At 37.9% G+C, this 25624-nt stretch overlaps 1 protein-coding gene across 1 annotated transcript in view; it reads right to left on the reverse strand.

Moving 5' to 3' along the window:
- Positions 1-1343: 1343 nt before the first annotated feature.
- The window catches only part of LOC136876456 (sorting nexin-13), a 219354-nt gene continuing 195073 nt past the window's right edge, over positions 1344-25624 (reverse strand). The window contains exons 17-19 of the mRNA XM_067150440.2: positions 17678-17892; positions 13677-13789; positions 1344-2143 (exon numbers count right to left, since the gene is read on the reverse strand). Of these exons, the coding sequence (XP_067006541.2) occupies positions 1902-2143; positions 13677-13789; positions 17678-17892 (570 nt within the window). The 3' untranslated portion in view covers positions 1344-1901. The remainder of the gene's footprint in view (positions 2144-13676; positions 13790-17677; positions 17893-25624) is intronic.

Consider the following 25624-nt stretch of genomic DNA (forward strand, 5'->3'; position numbering starts at 1 on the left):
ACTAGGGAAAAATGACCATTTTTTTTCCCCTTCTTCACAATGTTAAAGATCTGAAGTAATACCACACTGACAAACAGAGCATTAATAAAATGTAATTTTGATTCTTCACTTTCTTAACAAATTAGATTTTAAAAATCAAAGAAAATTAAAAGTACTGGTATTGATAATTTTCCTTCATGTGTTTATCTATGCTACATGAAAATATTTCAAAAATTCCATTATTTCAGACTTTATAATGGCATGTTTTTTTTTTTGATCCATTGAATGGGTTACAATAATTAATATGAGCAATTATATTATAAAAGGATCAATGAGCACACTGCAGATTACCCTAAAAGAGGTTGAAATTATAAATGTCCTCAAAAACTTATTTACTCGCTAAATGATTCGTTCCTTCATAAATACCTGCAAATACCACTTTCTGAAAATTCATGGAGAAGTCCTTAAAACTCTTTGATGCAGGATCTTTGGAAATTTTGAAATACTTTGAGACCTATTCTTCTATGGATGTTAATTTTAATTACATTTTTATATAGCACGTCTCTGTTTACGTCTCTTGAGAAAAAAAGTGAAGGGTGGTAGTAGATTAAAGGGTCAAGATGCATGCTCAATAGCCAAAACAATAGAATATCAAACAGCTTGATAAAAGTTCATATGAAAAAAAAAAGAGACATATCATGAATTAACATTTCCTTGAAGGAAGTGTTTGAGAAATTAATTTCACAACTTCTGTTAACAAATTTACATCACTGACAGAACAGTACATACGATATATTTTTAAAAGAAAAATTATTTCTTCTTGCAGATATAGGAAGATATGTTAAAATAAAATTAATCTACTAAGAATATAACTGGAAAGTTTCTCATATTATGATCATCACAGAGTTAATGAGGATGGATTATTTAGGACACTCATACTTAGGCTGTGCACCCCAAGGAGATTATCAAAAAGAAAATAAGCTGTCAAGTCATTTGGTCAAAATATCATAGTAAAATGTTAGTTCTCTCTTCAACTTTGTCATCTGTAACTTTTTCAAGAAATTAAAACTGACTCATAATATAATTTCAAGCATACAAAGATGACTAAAATGACTTAACAGTGAGCATTGTATAAATCTGCTTAACGCAGGCTGCCCTGTGATACTTAACTTGCACACCATCATATATAATACAACAATTGGTAAACAAGGAAACTCCAAGACATTTTCCATCATAATACTACCATACAATGATGATTACAATCACATTAATTACACCCTATAGAAAAAGAAATCCTTTCATTCTCGAGCAATTTCCCCCCCCCCTTTCCCTTTCCACTTACCATGAACACTCCACATCCATGATCTAAAAAATAGTTTCCATTGCATAAGCAAAGGGGCTTGGACCTTTGTCCCTATAGCCTGGCAAATTCAAAAATCCCTACAAAAATATATAAACATATCTATTCTAATCCCTTCACTCTCAGTTATTACGGACATTAATACAATATTACAGCGGTGGTCATCGCTGCATGCTACAATCCTTGAATAAGTAATACTTTAACAGAGTTTGCTGCACAGGCAGTGACTACATTTGCTTTAGCTTGCAGCAAACCACGCAAGTTCTAAAATCGAGTAGCAACAGCGACAGGCGAGTCGAAGTTCACTTTTTAAAATGTGGGAGGAGATAAGTCATTACCCAAAACACTTGAATAACAGATAAAATGGAGTAATGTAGAGTAAAACAGAGGATCTCAACAGATCCTTTCATTAAGATTACTGTACAATAATATAAGGAACTGTCAACAACATATACTCTCAACAGTAAACAGGACCAAAGTTGGATTTTCCAGGCTATAGATTAACAAGTCTTTCTCATTCATTTACATACATATACATATTTCACCTAATAATGACTTACTATCATCTTCTGAGATCTTGCCGAGACCTTTGCAATGTTTTGAAGTCATCGCGCACACGTGATGATCTAGAGTGTAATTTACGAAATATGGTTGGTAGATTGTGCTGTGGGAAAAGGGTCTCCAGTATGCCCTCGAGGAGAACATAGAGCAAACGTCGATTCAGTACAGGATGTTGAAAAAGTTCAAACACGCACAATAACCCACGCCGTGTTGTTTCACTACCTATGATGTGCTTCAGCTCATCTGATGGAACAGACAATATTATATTAGCAAATCTAGCACTGAAAGAAAAATATAAATACTACAACATGTGCATTATACAGTAATCGGACTACCAATTTGTAGTACTTGTATTCCTTATTTAAAAAGAATTCTGATCTACTAATATATGCACTCATGAAAAGAAAAAGAAAATCTAATAAAAGTTTAGGTATTTGACCAGCAAACAAATATGAAGTAAAAAATAAGAGCAACTCACCCAGATTACTATGAGAAAGATACACACATTATACAGTAGCCAAATCAAGTCACATATAGAGTGGAACATGAAACGGAACACACAATAGGATGAACAAAATGACAGGTCAGTCTGGGAAGAGGGAGCTATAGAAAGAGAAGACAAGTACAAATGAAAACACAAAAGGACAAGGACAATCTCCACTTCATCATATGCTGCCATCTTCAAAGGGATACAGGCTCACTTCTCATCAACCCACTTCTTCTGCACTTCTCAGCCCCCTACAAACTCATTTGTGCCTCCCAGCTTTATCAGCACGACAGGCAGTCTTGACGTGTTTGTGTTTGTCTTGTGATCCAAGTCTACCACCTGCGTTCATCTTTATCTTTTTTTTTTTCTTTCCCCCTTTTCCTGTATTCGTCCAGCTTTCTTCTTATCCTACACTTCCTTCCAAGATGGCACCCTCAATGAGTGTCGATGCCTGCCTTCCTGATGAAGTTGGGAAGCAGAAATGACGATCGTGTTGGGCTGAGAAGAAATGTATCGCAATTGGCCTATCTAAGTCATTTTATAGGACAGATCATGGCAGACTACTGGCAAAATTGAGTGCAAATGGACTAGACAAAAGTGTGACTGAATGGGTGGCTATATTTCTAGAGAAAAGAACTCAGAAAATTGGAGTAGGTGAAGCATTATCTGATCCTGTAATCATTAAGAGGGGAATTCCTCAGGGCAGTATTATTGGACCTTTATGTTTTCTGATATGCATACTAGCAAATGTACCTGTGCTCCGCTACGGTATTCTACATTGTATACAGATTTCTCCATAAATTACTGTATAAAGATAGTGAGTAAGATTATATTAAACTGCATATCCCTTAGCGCTATCCGAGAAACAAAACAGGGAGGACACCATACGTTGTTTCTGATGTAAGGTAAACATTGGGGAAGTTTTGGTGATAATGGCAGACCACATTTCCTACTGCCAAACACAATTGAGTTCGGGAGTTTCTACTATAACGGCAGGCTCACTTGGCAAATGCCATAAACAGTAGAGATGGAGATCGTTGTCAAAGTCTGTTATGTTTAAGGTATTTTAAATTAAACTGTATGAAGCATCTGAAAATGTCTCGTAGGAGATGAAACATTTACTGCAAATTTTTAAAAACATAATGAATCCCTAAGTGATTAAATTTAGGTGGAAATTCAAGAGGACAAATTGGGGCAAATACTATACTTGTTTCTAGAAAGAGGAGTTTGGGATTGGAATAATTTACCAAAGGAGATGTTCAATAAATTTCCAAATTCTTTGCAATTATTTAAAAAGAGACAGATAGGGAATCTGCCACCTGGGCGACTGCCCTAAATGCAGATCAGTGGTGATTGTTTTAAATGGATACAGAAGAACTAGTATTGACGTGGCACATTCTATCTAATTATTGCAGATAAATGAGCTAATCCACCTAATCAATACAATATAAAATTATCACTTCAATTAATTTTAATTGTGGTACTAGTTTTGGCCTATTAACATTAGGCCATCATCAGCCATAAGGGGCTGCCTGGCCGAGGCGGTAAAGGCGTGCTCGGTTCGCCCGGAAGGACGAGGGTTCGAATCCCCATCAGGAAGTCATAAAATTTAAGAAACAAGATTTCCACTTCCGGAGGTGCATATGGCCCTGAGGTTCACTCAGCCTACACCAAAAATTAGTACCAGGTTAATTCCTGGGGGCAAAGGCGGCCGGGCGTAGAGCTAACCACTCTACCCCATCACGTGCCGAGGTTAACAATGGTGGAAGCCTTTACCTTCCACTCCTCCAAGGGCCTTCAAGGCCTGTACGGAGGTGACTTTGCTTTGCTTTGCATCATCAGCCATAAGGTCTATAAAACACTTCAGTATTCGGGAGATAGTAGGTTCGAACCCCACTGTCGGCAGCCCTGAAAATGGTTTTCCGTGGTTTCCCATTTTCACACCAGGCAAATGCTGGGACTGTACCTTAATTAAGGCCATGGCCGCTTCCTTCCCACTCCTAGCCCTTCCCTGTCCCATCGTCGCCATAAGACCTATCTGTGTTGGAGCGACGTAAAGCAACTAGCAGTATAAAACAAATAAATGGCCATACAGATTATGTAAACAGATACCGGTAGCATAATTCTTGAAAATAGTTTTGATTTAATATTCAATATATACTAAAATAAGTCAGTCACTGTCTTGAGGATGTAACACAACACTTGAAAATTCTTATGATCTGTCAGTATACTTCAATAAATCATCTGTCTTGATGATCTATAAATAAATTTGCCATTGATGCTTTCATGGCCCACTTCTATTATATTATAACATCTAAATTTCAAAAAGTCATTGTTTAAGAAGCCTTTCTTGTGAGCAGTAGAGATTTTCTTCCGATGACGCAGAGCACAGTTCTCTGCGAAACATAAAGAATTTCACCTTATTTTCTTGACACGGCATAAGCCCAAAAGCCTATACAGTATCATGTCTATAAATAAATTGTTGAATACTTGTATAAAATTAAAAGCAATTGGTGAAAAATTAAGATAGAAAAAATTGATATTAAATTAGATCTTAGTACCATAATTAAAATAAATTGAAGTACTGTATTGTATTGGTTAGGTGAATTATCTCATTTACAACAATTATATTGTCATCAATATGAAACATGAAAATTATAAACTTTGACATTCTATCTACGTATGATGATATGGAAACTGTCCTTGTCCTTTTGTGCTTTCATGTCTGTCCTCTCCTCTTCCCAAACTGATCCAACATTGTGTTTATCCTTTCATGGGTGTGTTTTTCTTCAGGTTGCAATCTCTCAGTTATGACATCATACATTAGGATGGCATAAATGTAAATATTTTGTTACTAACTGATAAAAAAGACTTCATGATGTCAACGAATCAATATGAATCACAAGATATTCATAATGAGTGGTTATGATAGGAATCAACAGAGCAACTCTGAAGAGGACGAGAGTACAACCCCTCTTTGAAATTGGTATAGGGAGGAATTGCAATATCGACTGTACTGAGATTCTTTTTCTTAAGGTGATATCACCAGATGACACTTGCAGAATATAATAAAAAGATTGTAAAACAATTAACATATGCATTTGTTCGTACCAATGGTTAAAATTCTTGAAGAAGTACATTTGTTCATTTTTGAACCTTTTCTGAAAAAATAAAAGTATTTAAAAAACTACATACTGGCATAATGTGACTATGTGATCATTGTATCACTCAGTTTACTGTAAAATATAGTGTTATAGTATTGGAAATATTCAAATTAGCCTATCTGTTAATTTGTAATTATTATGCTAGACTGTTTGTAATGGAATACTGTAACGTAGGTTACATTTTGTAAATTTTCAATGTAGTTCTGAGTTACTGCATTGTGATTAATTTATGCTACATGACTGTAAGCAAGTATTTTAAGTAACTTTTGTAATGATTCCATTCTGTAGTTCTCTCTGTCCCAACTAGCCTCTCATGCAATCTTCCTTGCATGCGATCCTACCTGCTTTCTTAGGTCCCTTTGTATGTATGTATGTATGTATGCATGCATGTATGTATGTATGTACTAGCTAATGTACCCATGCTTTGCTACGGAATTCTCAGGAAGACTGTCTTTGTGGTTTTCCTAACTGATGTCAGCTTAGGCCATTACAAAAATGTCAGTAGGAATGTAGCGATTAAAGGCAATGTTATCATATTGAAGTCCGGCTCCATGGCTAAAGGGTTAGCGTGCAGGCCTTTGGCCCAGGGGGTCCCGGGTTCGATTCCTGGCTGGGTCGGAGATTTTAACCTTCATTGGTTAATTCCAATGGTTCAGGGGCTGTGTGTGTGTGCCGTCTTCAGCATTAGAATTCATCCTAGGTAGGGACCCATCCTCACAGACATGCAGGTCGCCTGTACAGCGTCAACTCGAAAGACTTGCACCAGACCTCTTCGGAGGCCACACGGCATTATCATTATCATCATATAAAATACTCAATCAATTGAAAAACCGCACATTTTCTCACTTGTAATGAACAGTACTATGGTGCTGTTCTAACAGTCGAAAGTTCCAGAGCTGAAATGATCAGGCCGCAGACAGCCGTGAACACTCCTCTGCAATAAATTATTCCGTTATATATGCACACTGCTCATTCCAATCAGTGCCTCAGAGTAGAGATTGTATAGCTTGAATGCTATCATGAACCAGTTTGTTATGTACCAGTAGTATCAGAAAATTTACGAACGAGAGGAATGGCATGCTTAAGAAGAAAGTTATCTAACTTCCCAACTACTGCATGCCGATATTCAGGCAGGCTGTTATATTCGGTACGACCGGGCGAGTTGGCCGTGCGGTTAGGGGCGCACAGCTGTGAGCTTGCATCCAGGAGGTAGTGGGTTCGAACCCCACTGTTGACAGCCCTGAAGATGGTTTTCTGTGTTCTCCAATTTTCACACCAGGCAAATGCTGGGGCTGTACCATATTAAGGCCAGAACCGATTCCTTCCCACTCCTAGCCCTTTCCTATCCCATCACCGCCATGAGTACTATCTGTCGGTACGACTTAAAGCAAATTTAAAAAAAGACTTGGTATTCAGCAGTAATCCCATCTATTGGAGATGAGTGGCAACAGAGGCACAAAGCACATCACAACAAACAATGGTCAATGTAATGTTACCGTTGACCAATGTTATGAACTTCCTGTACTGGAGGCCTTCATTAAATTCTGTTTACCCATTTTCTTGTGACTCGGCGCTGATATGGACTTAGCAACGAAAATCAAAATTCATTAATATCTTTGTTATAATAGCTGGTACGGTACAAATATATAAGATACAAATGATCGGAAATGTAATACTATATGACTTTAATTATGTAGTATTTGTTGATAGGACCACTAATAACTCAAATATTTGAGAACAATTTTTTGGGCCTTCCCCTAAACTACCATTTCATTCAGCGTGAATGAAATTATGTATGGCCTAGATTGTAGCGACTTACTCCCCGACTTTGTATACCGATTTTCATTAAGATAGGATAACTAATAACATAAATATTTGAGAATTAAATTTAGGCTTTCCCTTAAACTACCATTTCTCTCAGCGTGAATACGATTATTTATGGCGTAGATTGTAGCGACTTATTTTCCGACTCTTCATACCGATTTTCATTTAGATAGGACCACTAATAACAAATATTTGAGAATTAAATTTTTAGAACTTCCCCTAAACTACCATTTTTCTCAGCGTGAATAAGATTATTTATAGCTTAGATTGTAGCGACTTAATCTCGTACTTTATATACAGATTTTCATTAAGATAGGACCACCAATAATATAAATATTTGAGAATTAAATTTTAGGCTTTCCCCTTAAACTACCATTTCTCTCAGTGTGAATAAGATTATTTATGGCCTAGATTGTAGTGACTTATTCCCGGACTTTATATACCGATTTTCATTAAAGTCTCTTCAGCCGTTTTCTTGTGATGCGTGTATATACATACAGACAGACAGAAATTACGGAAAACTAAAAAGTGCATTTGCTTGTTACTATGGACACGACCGATACAGAAATACCATCCTTTTTTAATTCTGAGCAATGTACAGACAAAACTCTTATTTTATATATGTATGTATGTATGTATGTATGTATGTATGTATGTATGTATTGTACCAGGAAGGCATAGGCCCTGGCACATACGAGTTATAAATTTTATTTATGAGCGTTTAGTTAAGTTCCGATGCATGAACAGCTGTGCGCGAGAAGGTTCTCGTCTCACTGTGCTGCGAGAGGGAGAGCGCAAGTCGAGCAAGGTCAAGTGACATCACCGCTGCCTGTAACTTCCCTCCCCTTCGGAAATCTCTCAAAAATTATTTTATGGACTTTTTAACGCCTGGACCAATTAAAATGAGACCAATGCTGAATTGTAGCTAATATTCTGGAAGTGAAACCCTGCAAATTTGAGGTCAATCTGTCCAGTGGTTTTCGAAATATAATAAGTTAAAGTTTGGAAGGAATTATCATCCCTTCATCAACTGATTCTGAGCGCTGCTCGCAGACTGGTATAAATAGGTCAGTGAACCAAGGTTATAACCTGTGTGTGTGTGTGTGTGTGTGTGTGTGTGTGTGTGTGTGTGTGTGTGTGTGTGTGTGTGTGTGTGTGTGTGTGTGTGTGTGTGTGTGTGTGTGTGTGTGTGTGTGTGTGTGTGTGTGTGTGTGTGTGTGTGTGTGTGTGTGTGTGTGTGTGTGTGTGTGTGTGTGTGTGTGTGTGTGTGTGTGTGTGTGTGTGTGTGTGTGTGTGTGTGTGTGTGTGTGTGTGTGTGTGTGTGTGTGTGTGTGTGTGTGTGTGTGTGTGTGTGTGTGTGTGTGTGTGTGTGTGTGTGTGTGTGTGTGTGTGTGTGTGCACGTGTTTTTTTCTGCATTTATGAAGGACAGTATGCTCCGTCGCGATTCATGAGGACATAGTAGTGGCCACACTCAAACGCTGTGAAGATAGTGTAAAGACGTCGTACGTAAAGTTTCTGCCGCGCTGCGACGACGGAAATATTCTAAAAGTTTCTCCAACTAAATTGTCGTGATATAATACTTAGAATTGTGTATTAACTGAGTGAAGCTATAATAGGAAGTGTGAATTGAAGTGTCAAATATTTCATTTGTCAGTAAACGACATTGTAAACTTGACCATTTTTCACGTAATTCTGAATTGTATCTTTGAACTGCGACGATATTCTAAGTCATTACGTGTGGTAAACTAAAATCCTAATTTGAGAACATTTCAACCAATCTGAGACGTACTTCTCCTACAATAATACAACAGTGAACTGTGTGAGACATTATTTCACTCGACATTTGTCCAATAACAGGGCTAGAATTGACTGTTTTTTGTGTGCATTTTCTCGATCTTTCGATCGCTACTATGAGAAACTCAGTGAACATTAAGGACTTTTTATGACTATATTCAGTAGTACAGATCCATGTGGTGTAAATCCCGCCATAAAATCGCCTTAATCTGCGAACAGTATTATTTCAGAGACTGTGGTAGAGACTGTTGCTAATAACATTTTTTCAAGTGCTTATGGACTGTGACCATTATTCGACAGTCGAACCTCAGACATAATTATTGACAATTATGAACTGTGACAGTGTTAAATCTTAATTCCATGAACTGTGTGTATATAAAAACTGTGTTTTCCGTAGCATGGACTGTGAATTCTAATTCAACACCGTAAAATTAATATAAGAATAGAACTGTGCATTACCACTTGTGTTGGTGATATTTGTGAGCTCTATAGTGCCAACTGAACTTTCCGTGTTTCGACATTACCTCGAAGAACAACGGAAATCTTGGCAAAGTGCTGCGAGATTCTGCTACATCGAACGTCGCTTCCAACATGGGATTTACGTGTTTTTTTCAACTATGGTACCCACCGAGGGACATCGACTAGGGAGATCAACGTGGTATCTTCACTGAACACGTCGCCGGTGCTGAGTTCGAGCCTTTGCTGCACGCTGCAGAATGTTCCAGGCACCAAGTCGCCGTACAGCACAACTCCAAAACTTGTAAGCAGGTCTTCTCATTTTCTGAGTGAGTAATCCTACTGACTGACTTTTTACAAAGCACTCAGTTCATTACAGTGCTCTAACAAGTGCTTCGTGTGAATATCAACTCGTAATTTATAATCATTCAAGAGAGGTTCATATTTTGCTTTTTAAACTGTAAATTCCTTTTCAGAATCATTCATAAACTGAACTAATTTCACATAGATGAACTTTAAGATTTACAAGTGCACTATTTATTTCATTTTTCAACTTAAATGAACTGTAGAGACATACAGGAAGTGATCAAGTATTTTCATTTAATCTACCAACATTTTCATGACAGTGTGTGTTCATTTTATCCTCAAAATATTAGAATGACTGCAGGTCAGCACCATAATTGATGAACTTGATAAAATTCAAGGTGCAAAGTGATATTTTTGTATTTGAATTCATATTAGATGAACTGTAGGATGTATATGATCTATAAAAGAGTAATATTTATTGTGGACATCCTTAAGCAAGTAGATGCCTCAGAAGATAATAGCATCGATCTTTTATTTTACACTTTTTGGAAAATATTGGTTAGAAATCTGAGTCTGAAATTCCAATTGCAGGGTGATTTTTCTGTGAATATTTTAAATAAATTCTATCAAAAAGATTTACTATCTATTATTTGCCCTGCGATACTATCTGTCTTTGTACCTGCTCCAATAATAAACCGAACACTACCTGAGATCCTTCCCATGCTCTGGCCCCACAATAATTTCCTGGTACAGTATGTATGTATGTATGTATGTATGTATGTCCCTTAGTCCCATTTCTTGACAAGGGGTCGGGAATTAGGTGGCTCGGCAATTTGAGCCAGTGGTTTTGGGGTGACAAAGCTTACTCTGCTCAGAACAGCTATGAACAAACAACAGATCATGCTACTGATCGCCAATGTTCTGCGAGGACATGGCACCTGAAGAAGAAGAAGAAATTATACAGCATGTTTTTTCGGCTGGATGCCCTTTCTGTCGCCAACCTCCATTGAGGTTTCTAAGCTCCCTTTGTTGAACATAAATATAATCTTAGTTCAAAGAAAATGTTCAAATACCATATTTCTCCGAATCCAAGACGATCCCTACTTTTTTCTGCAAAAAAACTAAATCAGGCTTAAAAAGTGCTTTGTAAAATCATATTAATGCCTTTCTTGTACAGTACACATTTTTAGACTATCTTTGTCTTCATGCCAATGCCAAACATTGGCTTTAGTTGAGCCATATTTTCTTGCGACTGCACATCTATTCTTCATTTATGCGAGGAAAATGTTCCTGCTGTCTGTAAAACTGTTAATTTTACCAAGTGTCAGGTACAGTAGATGCCTTATAACTCTGCTAATGAGTAGCACGGCCTTTTTAAGAATTCAAAGGCTCGAATGATTTAATGCCATTCTGCGGATTTGAGAATACAAGGACATTTTTAAAAATCTATTCAGGGGATTGTTGCTCGTCCGGTCGCTCGTGCTGCGAATCGGTCTCTTGCCAAGTAGAATGCATTCTCTCTTCACTATTTCCCGAGAACTAGTGACGTTACACAGAGGCACTGTGCAACCGGTTGCCGCAGCTAGCGATGTAGCCAATAAGCCTAATAAAGACGCAGACGTTGAAGGTAGAGATTTATACATGTGCGGCAGGTGAAGGAAAGCAGCGTGCTTACCATGGTAGCTGCTAGTGGTGTTTTTACAGTTAGGTTGCGAATGCAAGATGACCCTTGATTTTTCACATGGGATTCTGAGAAAAAATCATTGTCTTGGATTTGGAGAAATAAGGTATATAAAATATTCTGATATTATTCCTTATCTCACAAAAAAAACACAAGTACTTGCAAAGGATGTTTTATAATAAAAGTCTTGATAACATTTTGAAGCTAAAAAGGTAAAAATAAGAAGAGTGACACACTGAATACTCCTCTGCCCTTACCATACTTTTTGTTTTGCACTTTTCTTGCTTTTATCTGGCTTCCTCCTTATCCTAAACTTCTCATGTCAAGAAACATTTTCTCAAGGGCTGCCTCAGTAATGATGGACATCCAATCTCCTAACAAAGGTGGAAAGCAGAAGCGAGATCTTTAGGGGCTAAATAAGTAGAGTTTGCCCCAATCCCTTTTTCCTTTTCCCCATGTTTGTCCTTCCTTTCTGTTGCTTCCTCCACCCAAACTAGTCTGTTAATGAGATCTCCCTTGAATGTCTTCTTATCTGCCTTCCTAGCTTTCTGTATTTGTTGGCACAAACACTCTCTCTCTCAGTACAATGACATGCAAGGAAAAAAACTAATCAAAATACAATGTAATTCTTTTCAAAGTTTACTACAATGTATGTTTTTTTTTTCCTTGTTCTTGCCTATGTATGTCATTCAGTTACTTTGGTTTTCTATTCTCAACTTCACTATGTATTATGTATTTCATGCTAAATTAACACCTTCAGTAACTTCCCAAATGAATTTGTATCAGATTGTATCGAATGACAAGTTGTGAAAACTTGTAATATTTGATGCAAAAGACCTAAAATGTTTATAATACATCGTTGAAGAGTCCCTGGACAGCTACTCTCATTTTCAATGTCAGTTTCTCATATTTATATGAAGTCAGCAGAGCACCCAGCCTCAGTTTATGACTTGGCCAGGGTTTTAGGGCCATTACCCTTCTTTCATCACAAGCTGGTCCTATTGAAAATTCCACCTGGAGGTGCCAAACGTCAAACCTGAAATTCCTGAACTGGGGGCTGAGTGACTAGATCATTGCGTCAGCACTAAACCTTAATCCATGACAGTTATAGCATATTTTCCTCCATTTAAGTCACAATGATGATACCTAAACCTCATTCCACGTTAAGAAATCAGTACAGCTCTTATGGACCCACAAGGAGTGAACGCACCCTCTGAGACACCCATAATTCCTCGTGATTAAGGGATATTATACTGTACTTTGTCATGTATTATGAAAGAGAGATAGAAAGAGTGAGGCATCTTTGCCCGTGAGTTATTTTAATAACTACATAACATTTTCTTTTTCATAAATACATTTGTAGGGAGGAAGCACAATGGCGGAAACAGCCATCGCTTCGTTGCCTTCCTTCATTTTCCTTCTTCAGTGTTCCTTTGGTACAAGCCTCATGTAGTCCCTCACTCTGCGAACCGCCGGCAGTTCACTTCTGTAGTGAAGTCATCTACAGTATTTATTTGTTGCGTATGTGTTTTCAGGCTTTGAATCAGTGCATAGTTGTCTTGTGTTGAGAGAGAGTTTTGCGATATGCCTACGTGTGTGATTTCTTTCTTTAACATTCATACTGTGAGCTTTTGTAGAGTCATCTAAAGTATTTCTTGCGTCTATTTTCCAGCCATTCTTGCCTGGAGAAATTTATTAAATGCAATTAAATGCATCCCTCGCCCCTCGAGCCCATAAATATTATTTATCTATTTTCTCCCCCAATTGGCCTTAAACTTCAATGCTGAGGTTTTTTAGTTTACTTCTGATTCTGTACAAACCAGGAACAGCCCCTGTAAACCCCACCAACCCCTTCAGTTCATAAAAACAATATGCAGCTTAGTTTCTTCTGCTTTTTGCCTTGAACTTAAACACTGAATTTCACAAATTTATGTGCCGCCGTTTTCCCGTGATGGAGTTGAGCAAGCTGTTCGATATGGCAACCCTGTTATATGGCAACCCTGTTGCCTAGGGTTGCCATAAGAGCAATACTGTTTTCTTAACGTGGAATGAACTATACTTACCTGAAAGACTAGAAAGTAATGCTACTTTGGCAGCCACTCGAGTCCTCATACGAGTAGCTTCATCTCGTGGCAACTTTGGTTCTGCTTTGCTACCATTGGGCCAGATCGACTGCCTAAAATAAAGAAAAATTTTAACACTTTAGATTTAACAAACACAGGGAAAATCAAAGATCACTCTTAATCCTTTTACACTGAGAGTGCCAATCTGTGGGTGCAAGAGGTTTTAGTGTTTTCGAGTTGTTTAACATAGTAATAACACATTTAAAGTTTTTGGCAATGCAAGAATGGGAAAGGACTAGAATTGAAAAGGAAGCAGCTGAGGCCTTAATTTACAAGAAGTAACTGAAGTTTTAGGTCTGCAGCTATCTTTTAAAAAAATGAAGTGATGATGTCTGATCATTATAATACTATCCGGCTCCATGACTGAATGGTTAGCATGCTGGCCTTTGGTCCAAGGTGTCCCGAATTTGATTCCCGGTCCGGTCGGAGATTTTAACCTTAATTCCGATGGCTCGGGGGGCTGGATGTGTGCAACGCCTTCATCATTAGAATCATCACAGGTAGGGCCCCATCCTCATAGACGTGCAGGTTGCCTGCACAGCGTCAACTCGAAAGACCTGCACCAGGCCTCTTCGGAGGCTATATGCTATTATTATTATGATTATTATCCCACTGAATTTCTCAATACCAAATAGGGAAAAATCAAATACTGCAATCATTTTAAGCATCTTGGAGAAATCATTTCCTTTAATGCTCTGGAGAAAGAAGCTCTGAAATATTGAGCTAAATTCATGGAAAGAGCTTTTCAGCTCTGCAAACCAACTTATCTAGTCCAGACCGATTACTGCCACTACACCACGACAGTATGTCCTGAAGTATTATATGCTGATAAAATCCTGACACTCACTCATGACAGTGAAATAGAGAGGATCCAAATTAAAGATAGGAAAAACCAAACCAAACCAAACCAAACCAAACCAAACCAAACCAAACCAAACCAAACCAAACCAAACCAAACCAAACCCCATGGCACTACAGCCCTTGAAGGGCCTTGGCCTACCAAGCGACCGCTGCTCAGCCCGAAGGCCTGCAGATTACGAGGTGTCGTGTGGTCAGCACAACGAATCCTCTCGGCCGTTATTCTTGGCTTTCTAGACCGGGTTAAAGATAGGAAATTCCTAAGAAACACAGTCAGCCCAGGTCGCCTCAGGTCAAATGCAGTACTGTATTCTAAATTTTGAAAAGAATTCACCTGCTATAAAGAAGCACAGTCTTATGTTTTACGGTTATCTGTCTCGAATGCCTAGAAGCAGAATATCTTGAAGAATTGTCGATCATCTCATGACTTAGAAATGTACCAGTCCTTGGGCAATTGCAATGAGGGAGGATCTGGCTGTTGTCTCTTGAGACACTGCTTCAAGAAGAAAGTAAGTTCAGGACCTGAGTACACGGGTTAGAGGATCTTCCCGAGAGAGCGAGAAGTCCGAAGGGCATTGAACTGCTTTCTCTGTCAAGATAAAGGAGTACTGGAAATTCAGAAAGCCTGACAAATGTTAACCATGGTCCTAAGAGGCCAAAGCGTTGTCATCATCATATGGCCTCAACAGTTACCAACTGTAATAATAATGTATCCTCTTTCTGTCATTCAATAAATATTATATGTATTTATGTCCAGCTCTTATCCCGTTTCTCTATGGAGTTGGGTATGAAGCGAGATGGATCTTTTTAACGAGTTTTACGACTGGATGTCCTTCGTGATGTCAGCCTCATGAGTGGAGTGAGATGAAACGAATGACGTGATATATGATAGTAGAAAAGGCGAGGATGAAATCGAGTGTTGGCAGATAGCCTACTCTTGTCGAATAGCACCAAGGGTCTCCATTCGATGGACGAATCACCATCAACAGCATCATATGTCCTTACTCCATATGGGTACTGCAGAGAAGTTTGGAATTGAATCCAGGCTTTTGGCACATAACTTAGTAATTAAAAATTGTATACCACCATTGTATGCCTCCATAGCCCAACTGATAGAGCAACCAACGCAAAATCTGAAGGTTGCGGCTTCGGATCCCACTGGTGTCCGGTTGGCTCATTTTGGTTCTGTACTTAACATCTCTTCAATACGTACTAAATGTACGTAACACGACCTAATAGGCTGAAAGTCGGTTTTGATGATGATGATGATGATGATGATGATGATGATAATAATAATAATAATAATAATAATAATAATAAATAATACTTACCATGTTGATAGGGTGAAAGTACCTAACGGGGATTACTGTAAGTACCTAGGTGTTAATATAAGGAAATCACATTAACGAGGTTGTAAATAAAAGTTAATAGATGAGGGTATTTAGATGTTGTAGTAAGGATGTAAAGGAGAGGGTACATAAGTAGTAAGACCCCAATTAGAGTATGGTTCCAATGTATGGAACCCACGCCAGTATACTTGATAAGAGAACTGAAGAAGACCCAAAGAAAAGCAACACGATTTGTTCTGGGTGATTTCTGACAAAGGAGTAGTGTTATGAAAATGTTAGAATTTTTAGGCTGGGAAGACTTGGGAGTAAGGAGATGAGATACCCGGCTAAGTAGTATGTTGATTAACTTAACCATAATAGGTATGTTCCGAGCTGTCAGTGGAGAGATGGCGTGGAATGACATTGGTGGATGAATAAGCTTGAGTGGAATCTTTAAAAGTACAGAAGATCATAATATTAAAATAAAGTTGGAATTCATGATGAGAAATTGGGCTAAATATTAAATTACAGAAATGAGAATTACAGATGGAATAATTTATCAAGGAAAATGTTCCATCAATATCCAAGTTCTTTGAGATCATTTAAGAAATGAGTAGATAAACATTTAATAGTGTTATTGGGTTTACTTCCCTCTAACTACATATTTATGGTTTTCAGAGACGCCAAAATGCCGGAATTTAGTCCTGCAAGAGTTCTTTTAGGTGCCAACAAATCTACAAACACGAGGCTGACATAGTTGAGCAACTTCAAATACCACTGGACTAAGCCAGGATCGAACCTGCCAAGTTGGGGTCAGAAGGTCAGCACCTCAACTGTCTGAGCCACTCAGCCTGGCAGGTAAACATTCGATAGGGAATCTGTCATCTGGGCAACAGCCCTAAATACAGATCAATGATGATTGATTGATATATATTCTCTATCATGGTCAGTGAAAATGGGTTTCCACATATTCTCATCACCAGTTAAATCTTGATCATCACTTTTCAGCAATGCAGCCAGAATGTAATCTTTGTTCATTACAACCAGCTAAGAAATAGTAACTTTAGCAAGTAAAATAGGTAACAGAAATTTGAACATTACAGGATTCTGGTGGCTAAGAGTGCAAGACAACACCAACTATTGTACATAACTAATAACGCTTCAAGCTATTAGTATGATGGGCATCAAGAAACTACTGAGAATTCTAAATCAATTGTACCAACGTTTGCTAGAGAGAGGAATACAGATAAAGTACGAATCAAAGATTTTCTGAATAATGAATGTTCAAAAACATATCGTACTCAAAATAGACTTTAACGTATTAAGTCATATTCCGTACATATAGCTAATACAGAAGAGATGTTAAGTACGGAATTAAAATGGCCAATCGGACAAAAGTGGGATGCGAATGCACAACATTCTGATTTTGCATCAGATGCTCTTAAGAGCTCAGCTATGATAGCCTAGCCCTAACTTACTATATTGAAAAGGATATGAGCCAAAACCTTTTCTTAGGCTTAGAGGAGGAGGGAGTATTAAGCCGGGGCAAGAATATGGAATGAAATGTTAATAAAGAATAATGCAATATATCTGGCTGATGGTAACATTTTTGCAATTTTAAAAATTGTAAATAAATGTACTTGTATTGACTAAGTGGACAATTATATTACCAATTTTCTATTCCACAACTTAATACATTGAAAGTCTATTTCAATAAAGATCTATTCTTTCTTGATGTTACTACATCAAACTCACTTGAACGCACGAAGATAATCAGCAACTTGCTCTGGGCTGGTCATCCATGATACGTAGTCCAGAATTCGGCGATTAACGATATCTCCGAACATGGTACGTATTATTTGGCGAAGAAGGGTAACGATCCGTCGGCGCAACCATTGATTCCGTGACTTGAGGTCAAAGACTTCATCCATGAGCAACAGCATGATACGTAGAGGTATGTTGTCATCAGTCTGAAAAGAAAAAGAAAAAAAAAAAGAATGATTCAACAGAAAAGTTAACTGTCATAACTCTTTCATAATACATGACAAAGTACAGCATAATATCCCTTAATCACGAGGGATTATGGGTGTCTCAGAGGGGGTGCGTTCACTCCTTGTAGGTCCATAAGAGCTGTACTGATTTCTTAACGTGGAATGAGGCTTAGGTAACATCATTGTGAGTTAAATGGAGGAAAATATGCTATAACTGTCTTGGATTAAGGTTTAGTGCTGACGCAATGATCTAGTCACTCGGCCCCCAGTTCAGGAATTTCAGGTTTGAAGTTTGGCACCTCCAGGTGGAATTTTCAATAGGACCAGCTTGTGATGAAAGAGGGGTAATGGCCCTAAAACCCTGGCCAAGTCATAAACTGAGGCTGGGTGCTCTGCTGACTTCATATAAATATGAGAAACTGACATTGAAAATGAGAGTAGCTGTCCAGGGACTCTTCAAAGATGTATTATAAACATTTTAGGTCTTTTGCATCAAATATTACAATTTTTCACAACTTGTCATTCGATACAGTCTGATACAAATTCATTTGGGAAGTTACTGAAGGTGTTAATTTAACATGAAATACATAATACATAGTGGAGTTGAGAATAGAAAACCAAAGTAACTGAATGACAGACATAGGCAAGAACAATTATTGGACTCTCCAATAATGTACAGACTAAAACAGGGTTTAATTATTACTACGAAGTATGTTTTTTAAGTAAGGGCCTTTTTTAATAATCCTGTAGTTAATGCATATGCTTATCCTTTACGAACAAGCATGCATCATTTGCAGCTGTGTAGCTAACCTGTACGCTGAATTCTGCATCTTTAAAATGTTCAAGATTATTGAATCGCCTGTCATGTGTAAGAAACAGTCTGTAATACGTTTCTTGAGTGCAAGAAACTTATCGGCTGCAGACCTTCATTGTCAACTTTGCGAGGTGTATGGTGATAATGCAATGAGTGAGGGTAAAGTGCAAAAATGGGTAGGAGAGTTCAAAAGTGGCCATGAAAATGTTCATGACGAAGAACACTCAGGTCGACCATCTGTGATCACAGAAGATTTGGTGGCTGCAATTGACACAAAAATTCATGAGGATAGAAGATTCATGATAACCACTCTCTCAATGGATTTTCCTGAAGTGTCTACGTCTGTATTGTATAAAATTGTATGTGAAAACCTAAACTTCAGGAAATTGTGCCCTCGATGGGTACCCAAACTCCACAGAGGACCACAACTGAAAGAGATTGCCAGTTCCCTCCCCTTTTTAATTCGTTATATCCATGAAAGGGATGACAAGTTGAGTCAAATTGTAACAAGAGATGAAACATGGGTATCCCATTTCACCCCTAAAATCAAGCAACAGTCAATGGAATGGAAGGTCAAAACGAAACAAATGCTGTCACAGCACAAGGTCATGGCAACTGTGTTCTGGGATAGGTGTGGTGTTTTGCTGGTAGACTTCATGCAAGAAGGAATGACGATCAACGCAGAAGCCTACTGTGCAACCTTGTCCACACTCCGATGTGCAGTTCAGAAAAGACGTGGCATGCTGACGGAGGGAATTTTGTTCGTTCATGATAACACAACACACTGCTGCCTAGACTTGGGAACTGATAGACTCTTTCAGTGGGAAGTTTTGGATTGCCCACTGTATAGCCCTGATCATGCTCCGAGTGATTTCCACCCTCTTTTGGCAGTTGAAACATAATCTTGGCGGTCATTGCTTCAATGACAATGAAGAAGTGACAATGGCCGTGAACTCTTGCTCTCAGAGCAGGCGGCAGACTTCTTTGAAGAGGGATTTCAAAGCTTAGTTTTAAGGTATGACAAGTGCCTAAATAAATGAGGCAAATATATAGAAAAATAAAGAAACTCATGTAAAACCTAAAAATAAATGTGGTTTGAAAATAAAATGCTTTTTTATTTTATTGAAGGCCAATTCCAGGCATCGCGTGTTTACATTTGTACATTTCTTTTTAACATAAATCTTACCATATAAAAAAATTGAGGTTTATGTATAATAACATCTAGATGATACTTAATAACCCCCACAAATTTCATTGTTGTAAACCTGACGTATGCGATTTTATACAATTTTAAATGTAGCAATCGGTTTTTACATGGAACGGACTTATAACTTCACATACCTTAACGATTTTTCTAAATTCTGCAAACTGTGGTAACTTTTATTGGAAATGTTAAGATATTGTTTACAAGAAGGACAAATGTACATTTTACAAAAAAAAATCAAAAGTGTAAGTTGCATAATGTCTGCGTAATATAATTAAAGGCGATTGTCGTGTGTTTACTTGACAGCGATGCGGGATTACACATGCGAATCTGTACTACGGCGATATGGCATGACGGGTTAATAAATCTTAAACTCCACACGAAATACGATCAATGAATGATGAAATGTTTATTTAGTATGGCAGTAAGTAATAATAAAGAAGGGGCATAATGGCACAGCGGTCAAGCAGCTTGAAACCATTAAGATGGACTGGGTTCGAGTCCCGATTAATGCATGTGTGATTTTCAAGGTGAGAGTCACGTCTGGTGGTTCGGATTTCGCGTAAAAATAAAGTCCCATAGCTTACAATAGTGGGATTATCGGTAAAACTACAAGCTCCTTCCCAATAATAATAATAATAATAATAATAATAATAATAATAATAATAATAATAATAATAATCTCGTGGAGGTTTCAGCCTGTTCCCCTATCAGGCGCGTCCCACGTGGCGGATCGGGAGGCTCGCTGGACTTGTCTGGAGGGTTTGAGGGAAATAAAATACGTCCCGCGGACCAAAAACAGGCACAGCTCGCCAACATCTTCAGCAACCTCTGAAGCTCACTACTTCAGTTGTAACCATGACACCGACATAGATCAATGTCCCCAATACTTTTAACTTGATAGCATGATGGAATCAACCTACAATATAATTACCCCAGGCTCTAGTAGACATACTAGTTTTTCTCGGTCATCGGATTCTGGGGGACCGAGAACATCATGCGGGAATGTATCGGAGCTTCCCAAATCTCTTCGCCCAAAATGCAAAACTTTCTTTGGTAGTCTAAACATCAACACACTTCAGAAAACTGAGAAGTTAAAACAATTAACAGACATGTTAGATAACTTAAACATCGAAATTTTAGGAAGATAGGAAACTTAAAAGGGTCCACCTTTTCAATACAAAAATGTTATAGTTTATTTACAACATATATTTACATTTGGAACTAGTTTCGACGCTGTTTGGCGTCATCTTCAGCCAAAATGTGGGAAATAGGCTAGCATGTAGACATTTATATTACACAAGGCGTTACATTAAACAATACACATCTTACGAGGAGATAAAAACAGGGACAAATATAGAAACAAATGAATCGTTGAGAAAGCAAAAGTTATACATATTAAAAATAACCTTAACCACACATCTTGCAGTGCGAAAATATTCGCCTTGAATGATTCCTGAATACAAAACGCACGCGCACACATTTCTGAAGAGCCAGCAGGCAGGAAAAAGCAAAGTGAAACTTTAAGAGTTCTTCTGAGAAGAGTTCATCATTTTTTCTATGTTCCGACTAACTAATGAAGTCTCCCTTGAGTTCCTGATAAACATACACAACAAGAAATTCTCCTTCACTCTCAACAATAGCTATAAAGACCAACGGTAAATTGCATTTTAAATATTGTGCAGAGACGTGAAAGCATGATCTTGAACATGATATAACTTCTTCATTTAACCCAATTTTTTTTACACAAGGTGTTACATTAAACAATACACATCTTACGAGGAGATAAAAACAGGGACAAATATAGAAACAAATGAATCGTTGAGAAAGCAAAAGTTACACATATTAAAAATAACCTTAACCACACATCTTGCAGTGCGAAAATATTCGCCTTGAATGATGCTAGCCTATTTCCCACATTTTGGCTGAAGATGACGCCAAACAGCGTCGAAACTAGTTCCAAATGTAAATATATGTTGTAAATAAACTATAACATTTTTGTATTGAAAAGGTGGACCCTTTTAAGTTTCCTATCTTCCATTCTCAGTTCAATACGGACAAAAATGAAATTCTTAGATTTAAATCCAAATTTTAGCACTCCAGGAAACCAGATACACGGATGAAAATCATTTTGACTCAGGAAATCATAGAATTTACAAAGGCAAGCCAGCAATCTCCCTTCATAAGAGACAATTACAATTTAGCACAGGATTCGCTGTAAGAAACATTGTAAACTCAGTACTTAACTTTTCTTCGCCTTCTGAAAGAATTTCAACACTATCCATTAAATCAGGAAACAAAGCTTATACATTACTTAATGCGCATGCACCCACCAATAACTACAATCAAAAAGATCCACAAATAGTGGAAGACTTCTGGGAACTGCTAGAAGAAACTACAGCCACAATTCCAAATCATCACATAAAAATTCTATTAGGACATTTCACTGCCCAAATTGGTAGAGAAAAGAAATTCAGGACCATTGTAGGACTACACCCAGTGCACAATAGAACTAATAAAAATGGAGAAAGGTTAATTGATTTTTGCAAAAATGTTGATCTCAAATTAATGTCAACACATTTCCGGGCACTTCCACACAAGAAAACAACCTGGAGATCCCCAAATTTTCACTTGGAAGAATTTCAACTAGATCATGTGGCTATTTCTAAGAAAAATCTAAAAGAAATTATGAATGTTAAAGTTAAAAAAGGGATCACTGACTCTGACCACCATCTATCCTTAATCAAGGTCAAATTTCAACCAAACAGGTCCAAACCCAGAATAACAAAAAACCTGCGTGTCGATCCGGAATTTCTTAAACAGAACACTAGTACTTTCCTTGAAAGCATTCCTACTCGCAATCCTTCGAACTGGTTAGAACTCAAAGACATACTTTTGAAGGCTTCTCGAAATGTTGGCACACCACCCAGGAAACGCAAACATAGGTGGTGGAATGAAACCTGCGACAAGGCCATAAACTTTAGAACCAAAGCCTGGCAGAATTGGAATTCTCATAAAACTGAACAAACCTGGCAGGAATTCACCAAAATAGAGAAACAAACATAAAAAATTATCAGGTCTGAAAAACGCAAATATGATCACTACAGATTGGCAGAAATTAAACAAGATTTCACAGAAAACAATACACGAAACTTCTACAAAACTTTCAGAGAAGAATTATCAAATTATCAGGCACCTGGTCTTTGCTTCAAACGCCCAGATGGGACATTGGAAACGAATAATCAAGAGAACTGCAAACTTCTAGCAGTTTATTTCCAGGATCTTTTAAACTGTGAATCCCCTAAAGAACAACTCACCTTTGAAAAACCCATATCTAATCAAGATTAAGAACCCCCAACACTGGAAGAAGTCAAAGAAATAATCCATGGACTCAAAAATAACAAAGCACCAGGAGAAGATGGTATAATTGCTGAAATGCTGAAGATAGGAGGTCACAGCATAGCCCGGAAAATCCACTTGATTCTTGAGAACATCTGGATCACTGAAGAAATCCCAGAAGATTGGAAATGTGCGCTAATCCATCCACTACACAAGAAAGGGGATAAAACGAACATCAATAATTATAGAGGAATTAGCTTGATACCAGTTGCTTACAAAAATTTTTCCAAAGCCTTGCTCACTAGACTTGAGAAACAAACAGACCATCTAATTGGTGAATACCAGGCAGGTTTCCGAAAAGGAAGATCTTGTACAGAACAAATCCTTAATCTCAAAACTATCCTCCAAATGTGCAAAACCAGACAAACAATCATTACTTTTGTAGATTTCAGAAAAGCATATGACTCTATAGACCGTCAAACACTTTTCAATACTCTAGAAGAATTTCAAGTGGATAAAAAAACAAGAGAATTAATCAAACAAACATTAACTGGCATTACTTCAAAAGTTAAATCCCTAGGCGAAATATCTGAGCCTTTTCCTGTTAACACCGGGGTCCGTCAAGGGGATGGTTTATCGCCGTTACTATTTAACCGTGTACTTGAGAAAGTAATCGGGACCTGGGAAAAGGAAACTACAGGAATAGCCCTTGGAAGACTACTTAAAGACAGAATTCACGTGCAATGTCTGGCCTTTGCTGATGACAGCAATCCTTTCCAATAACAGGCATGAAGCAATTGCCATCAAATCGGGACTTCAAATTTCATATGAGAAAACTCAGTACATGGAAGGAGCCTCACGATACTTAGATGGACAACCTATGATAACTAAATTCGGCAAAATTATTCAAGTTAACCAATTTAAATATTTGGGAGAAATTATCCAGCCCTCTGGTTTAAACTGTGAAGCAAATAAAGAAAGAATTTCCAAATTACAGAAAGCATACTGGATCACTTGGAACAGGTATAATAAAAAATCAATATCTCGGAATGCAAAACTTAGACACTATAATACAGTGATCAAACCTGAAACGTTATATGACTCAGAAACCTTAATCATTGGTGGCGGATCTTTAACCAAAGACATTGAGAAACAAGAAAGGAAAATTTTACGAAAATTTTTTGGCCGAGTTTGTATAGATGGAATATGGAGAAAAAAATCATCCCAGGAGATATATTGTCATTCTGAAAAAATTTCTCACACTTTTCAGAAAAGACGATTGAAATTTTATGGACACATTATCAGAATGAACACTAACAGGCTAACTAAAATAATTCTCAACCTGGCCCTTTCATTAAAAACCAAGAACAGCTGGCTTCATGAAATTGAAACAGATCTCCAGGAAATCAACATCTCAGAAGACATTGTACAGGACGGATGTAAATTCAGAACCAAAATCGACAATCACCACTTTGAAGATAAACACAACACCAGAGCTACTATAACTTGGAGAGAAGAACGAAGGAAGAAGCTCAGCGAGAGGATAAATAGATTTTGGGAGGAAAAGAAGGCCAACACATCAGCTAAGCAAGTTCAACCGTGCTCCTGAGTAGTGCATAACGATGTATAAAAAAACAAAAAACAACAACAACAACTACTCAGCCATTGCCGTTCGCAAGCCCGGGGCCTCATTTTGCAAGTAATGAGGAAGGAGGAGCGGAACGAGTATCAACCTTGTAAGAAAAACCAGGGTCCATCTGGCTCCGGATGGTAGCACCCTGTTATAGGGCCCCTACCTAGGGTTACTAGGCGAAACTGGTCAACAGTCTCAGCAGCAGAAGAGGAATCTATCTATTTCCCAATGGCACAGAGAGCGGAAGAACCTAAGGGAGCACACCCCGAAAAGAAAAGCGACTTAAAACCCAGGCGCGACCGTTCCCGAATCAGGTGGCTTCCATGTTAGGTACTGCTGTTCTTTAACTCCAGGTCTCACCAACTTGGTTCTGCCTTTGGATGGGGTTCTACCCTATCCCCCAAACCTGAAACCACACAACTAACATGATGACAAAACGTACGGAATCTAGTACCCCAGCCGGTTTAATCCGAGGCCAGAGTTCTGGTACAAGTAGGGCCAAGAATTCTGGGAGCCCTACACCATCATGTTTGGATCAGTCGGAGGATCCATCACCCCGCAAACTCAGAATGAAAGAGAAGCATTTCTTTGGCACACTCAATGTGAACATCCTTTTGAAAGTTGGTAAACAAAAGGAACTGATCAAAGTACTCAATGAATATAAGATAAAAGTTCTAGCGGTCCAAGAAACAAGATTTATTTCAGATAAAGTGTCGGCTAT

This window comes from Anabrus simplex, chromosome 6 (assembly GCF_040414725.1).
Source record: "Anabrus simplex isolate iqAnaSimp1 chromosome 6, ASM4041472v1, whole genome shotgun sequence".
Classification (NCBI taxonomy): domain Eukaryota; kingdom Metazoa; phylum Arthropoda; class Insecta; order Orthoptera; family Tettigoniidae; genus Anabrus; species Anabrus simplex.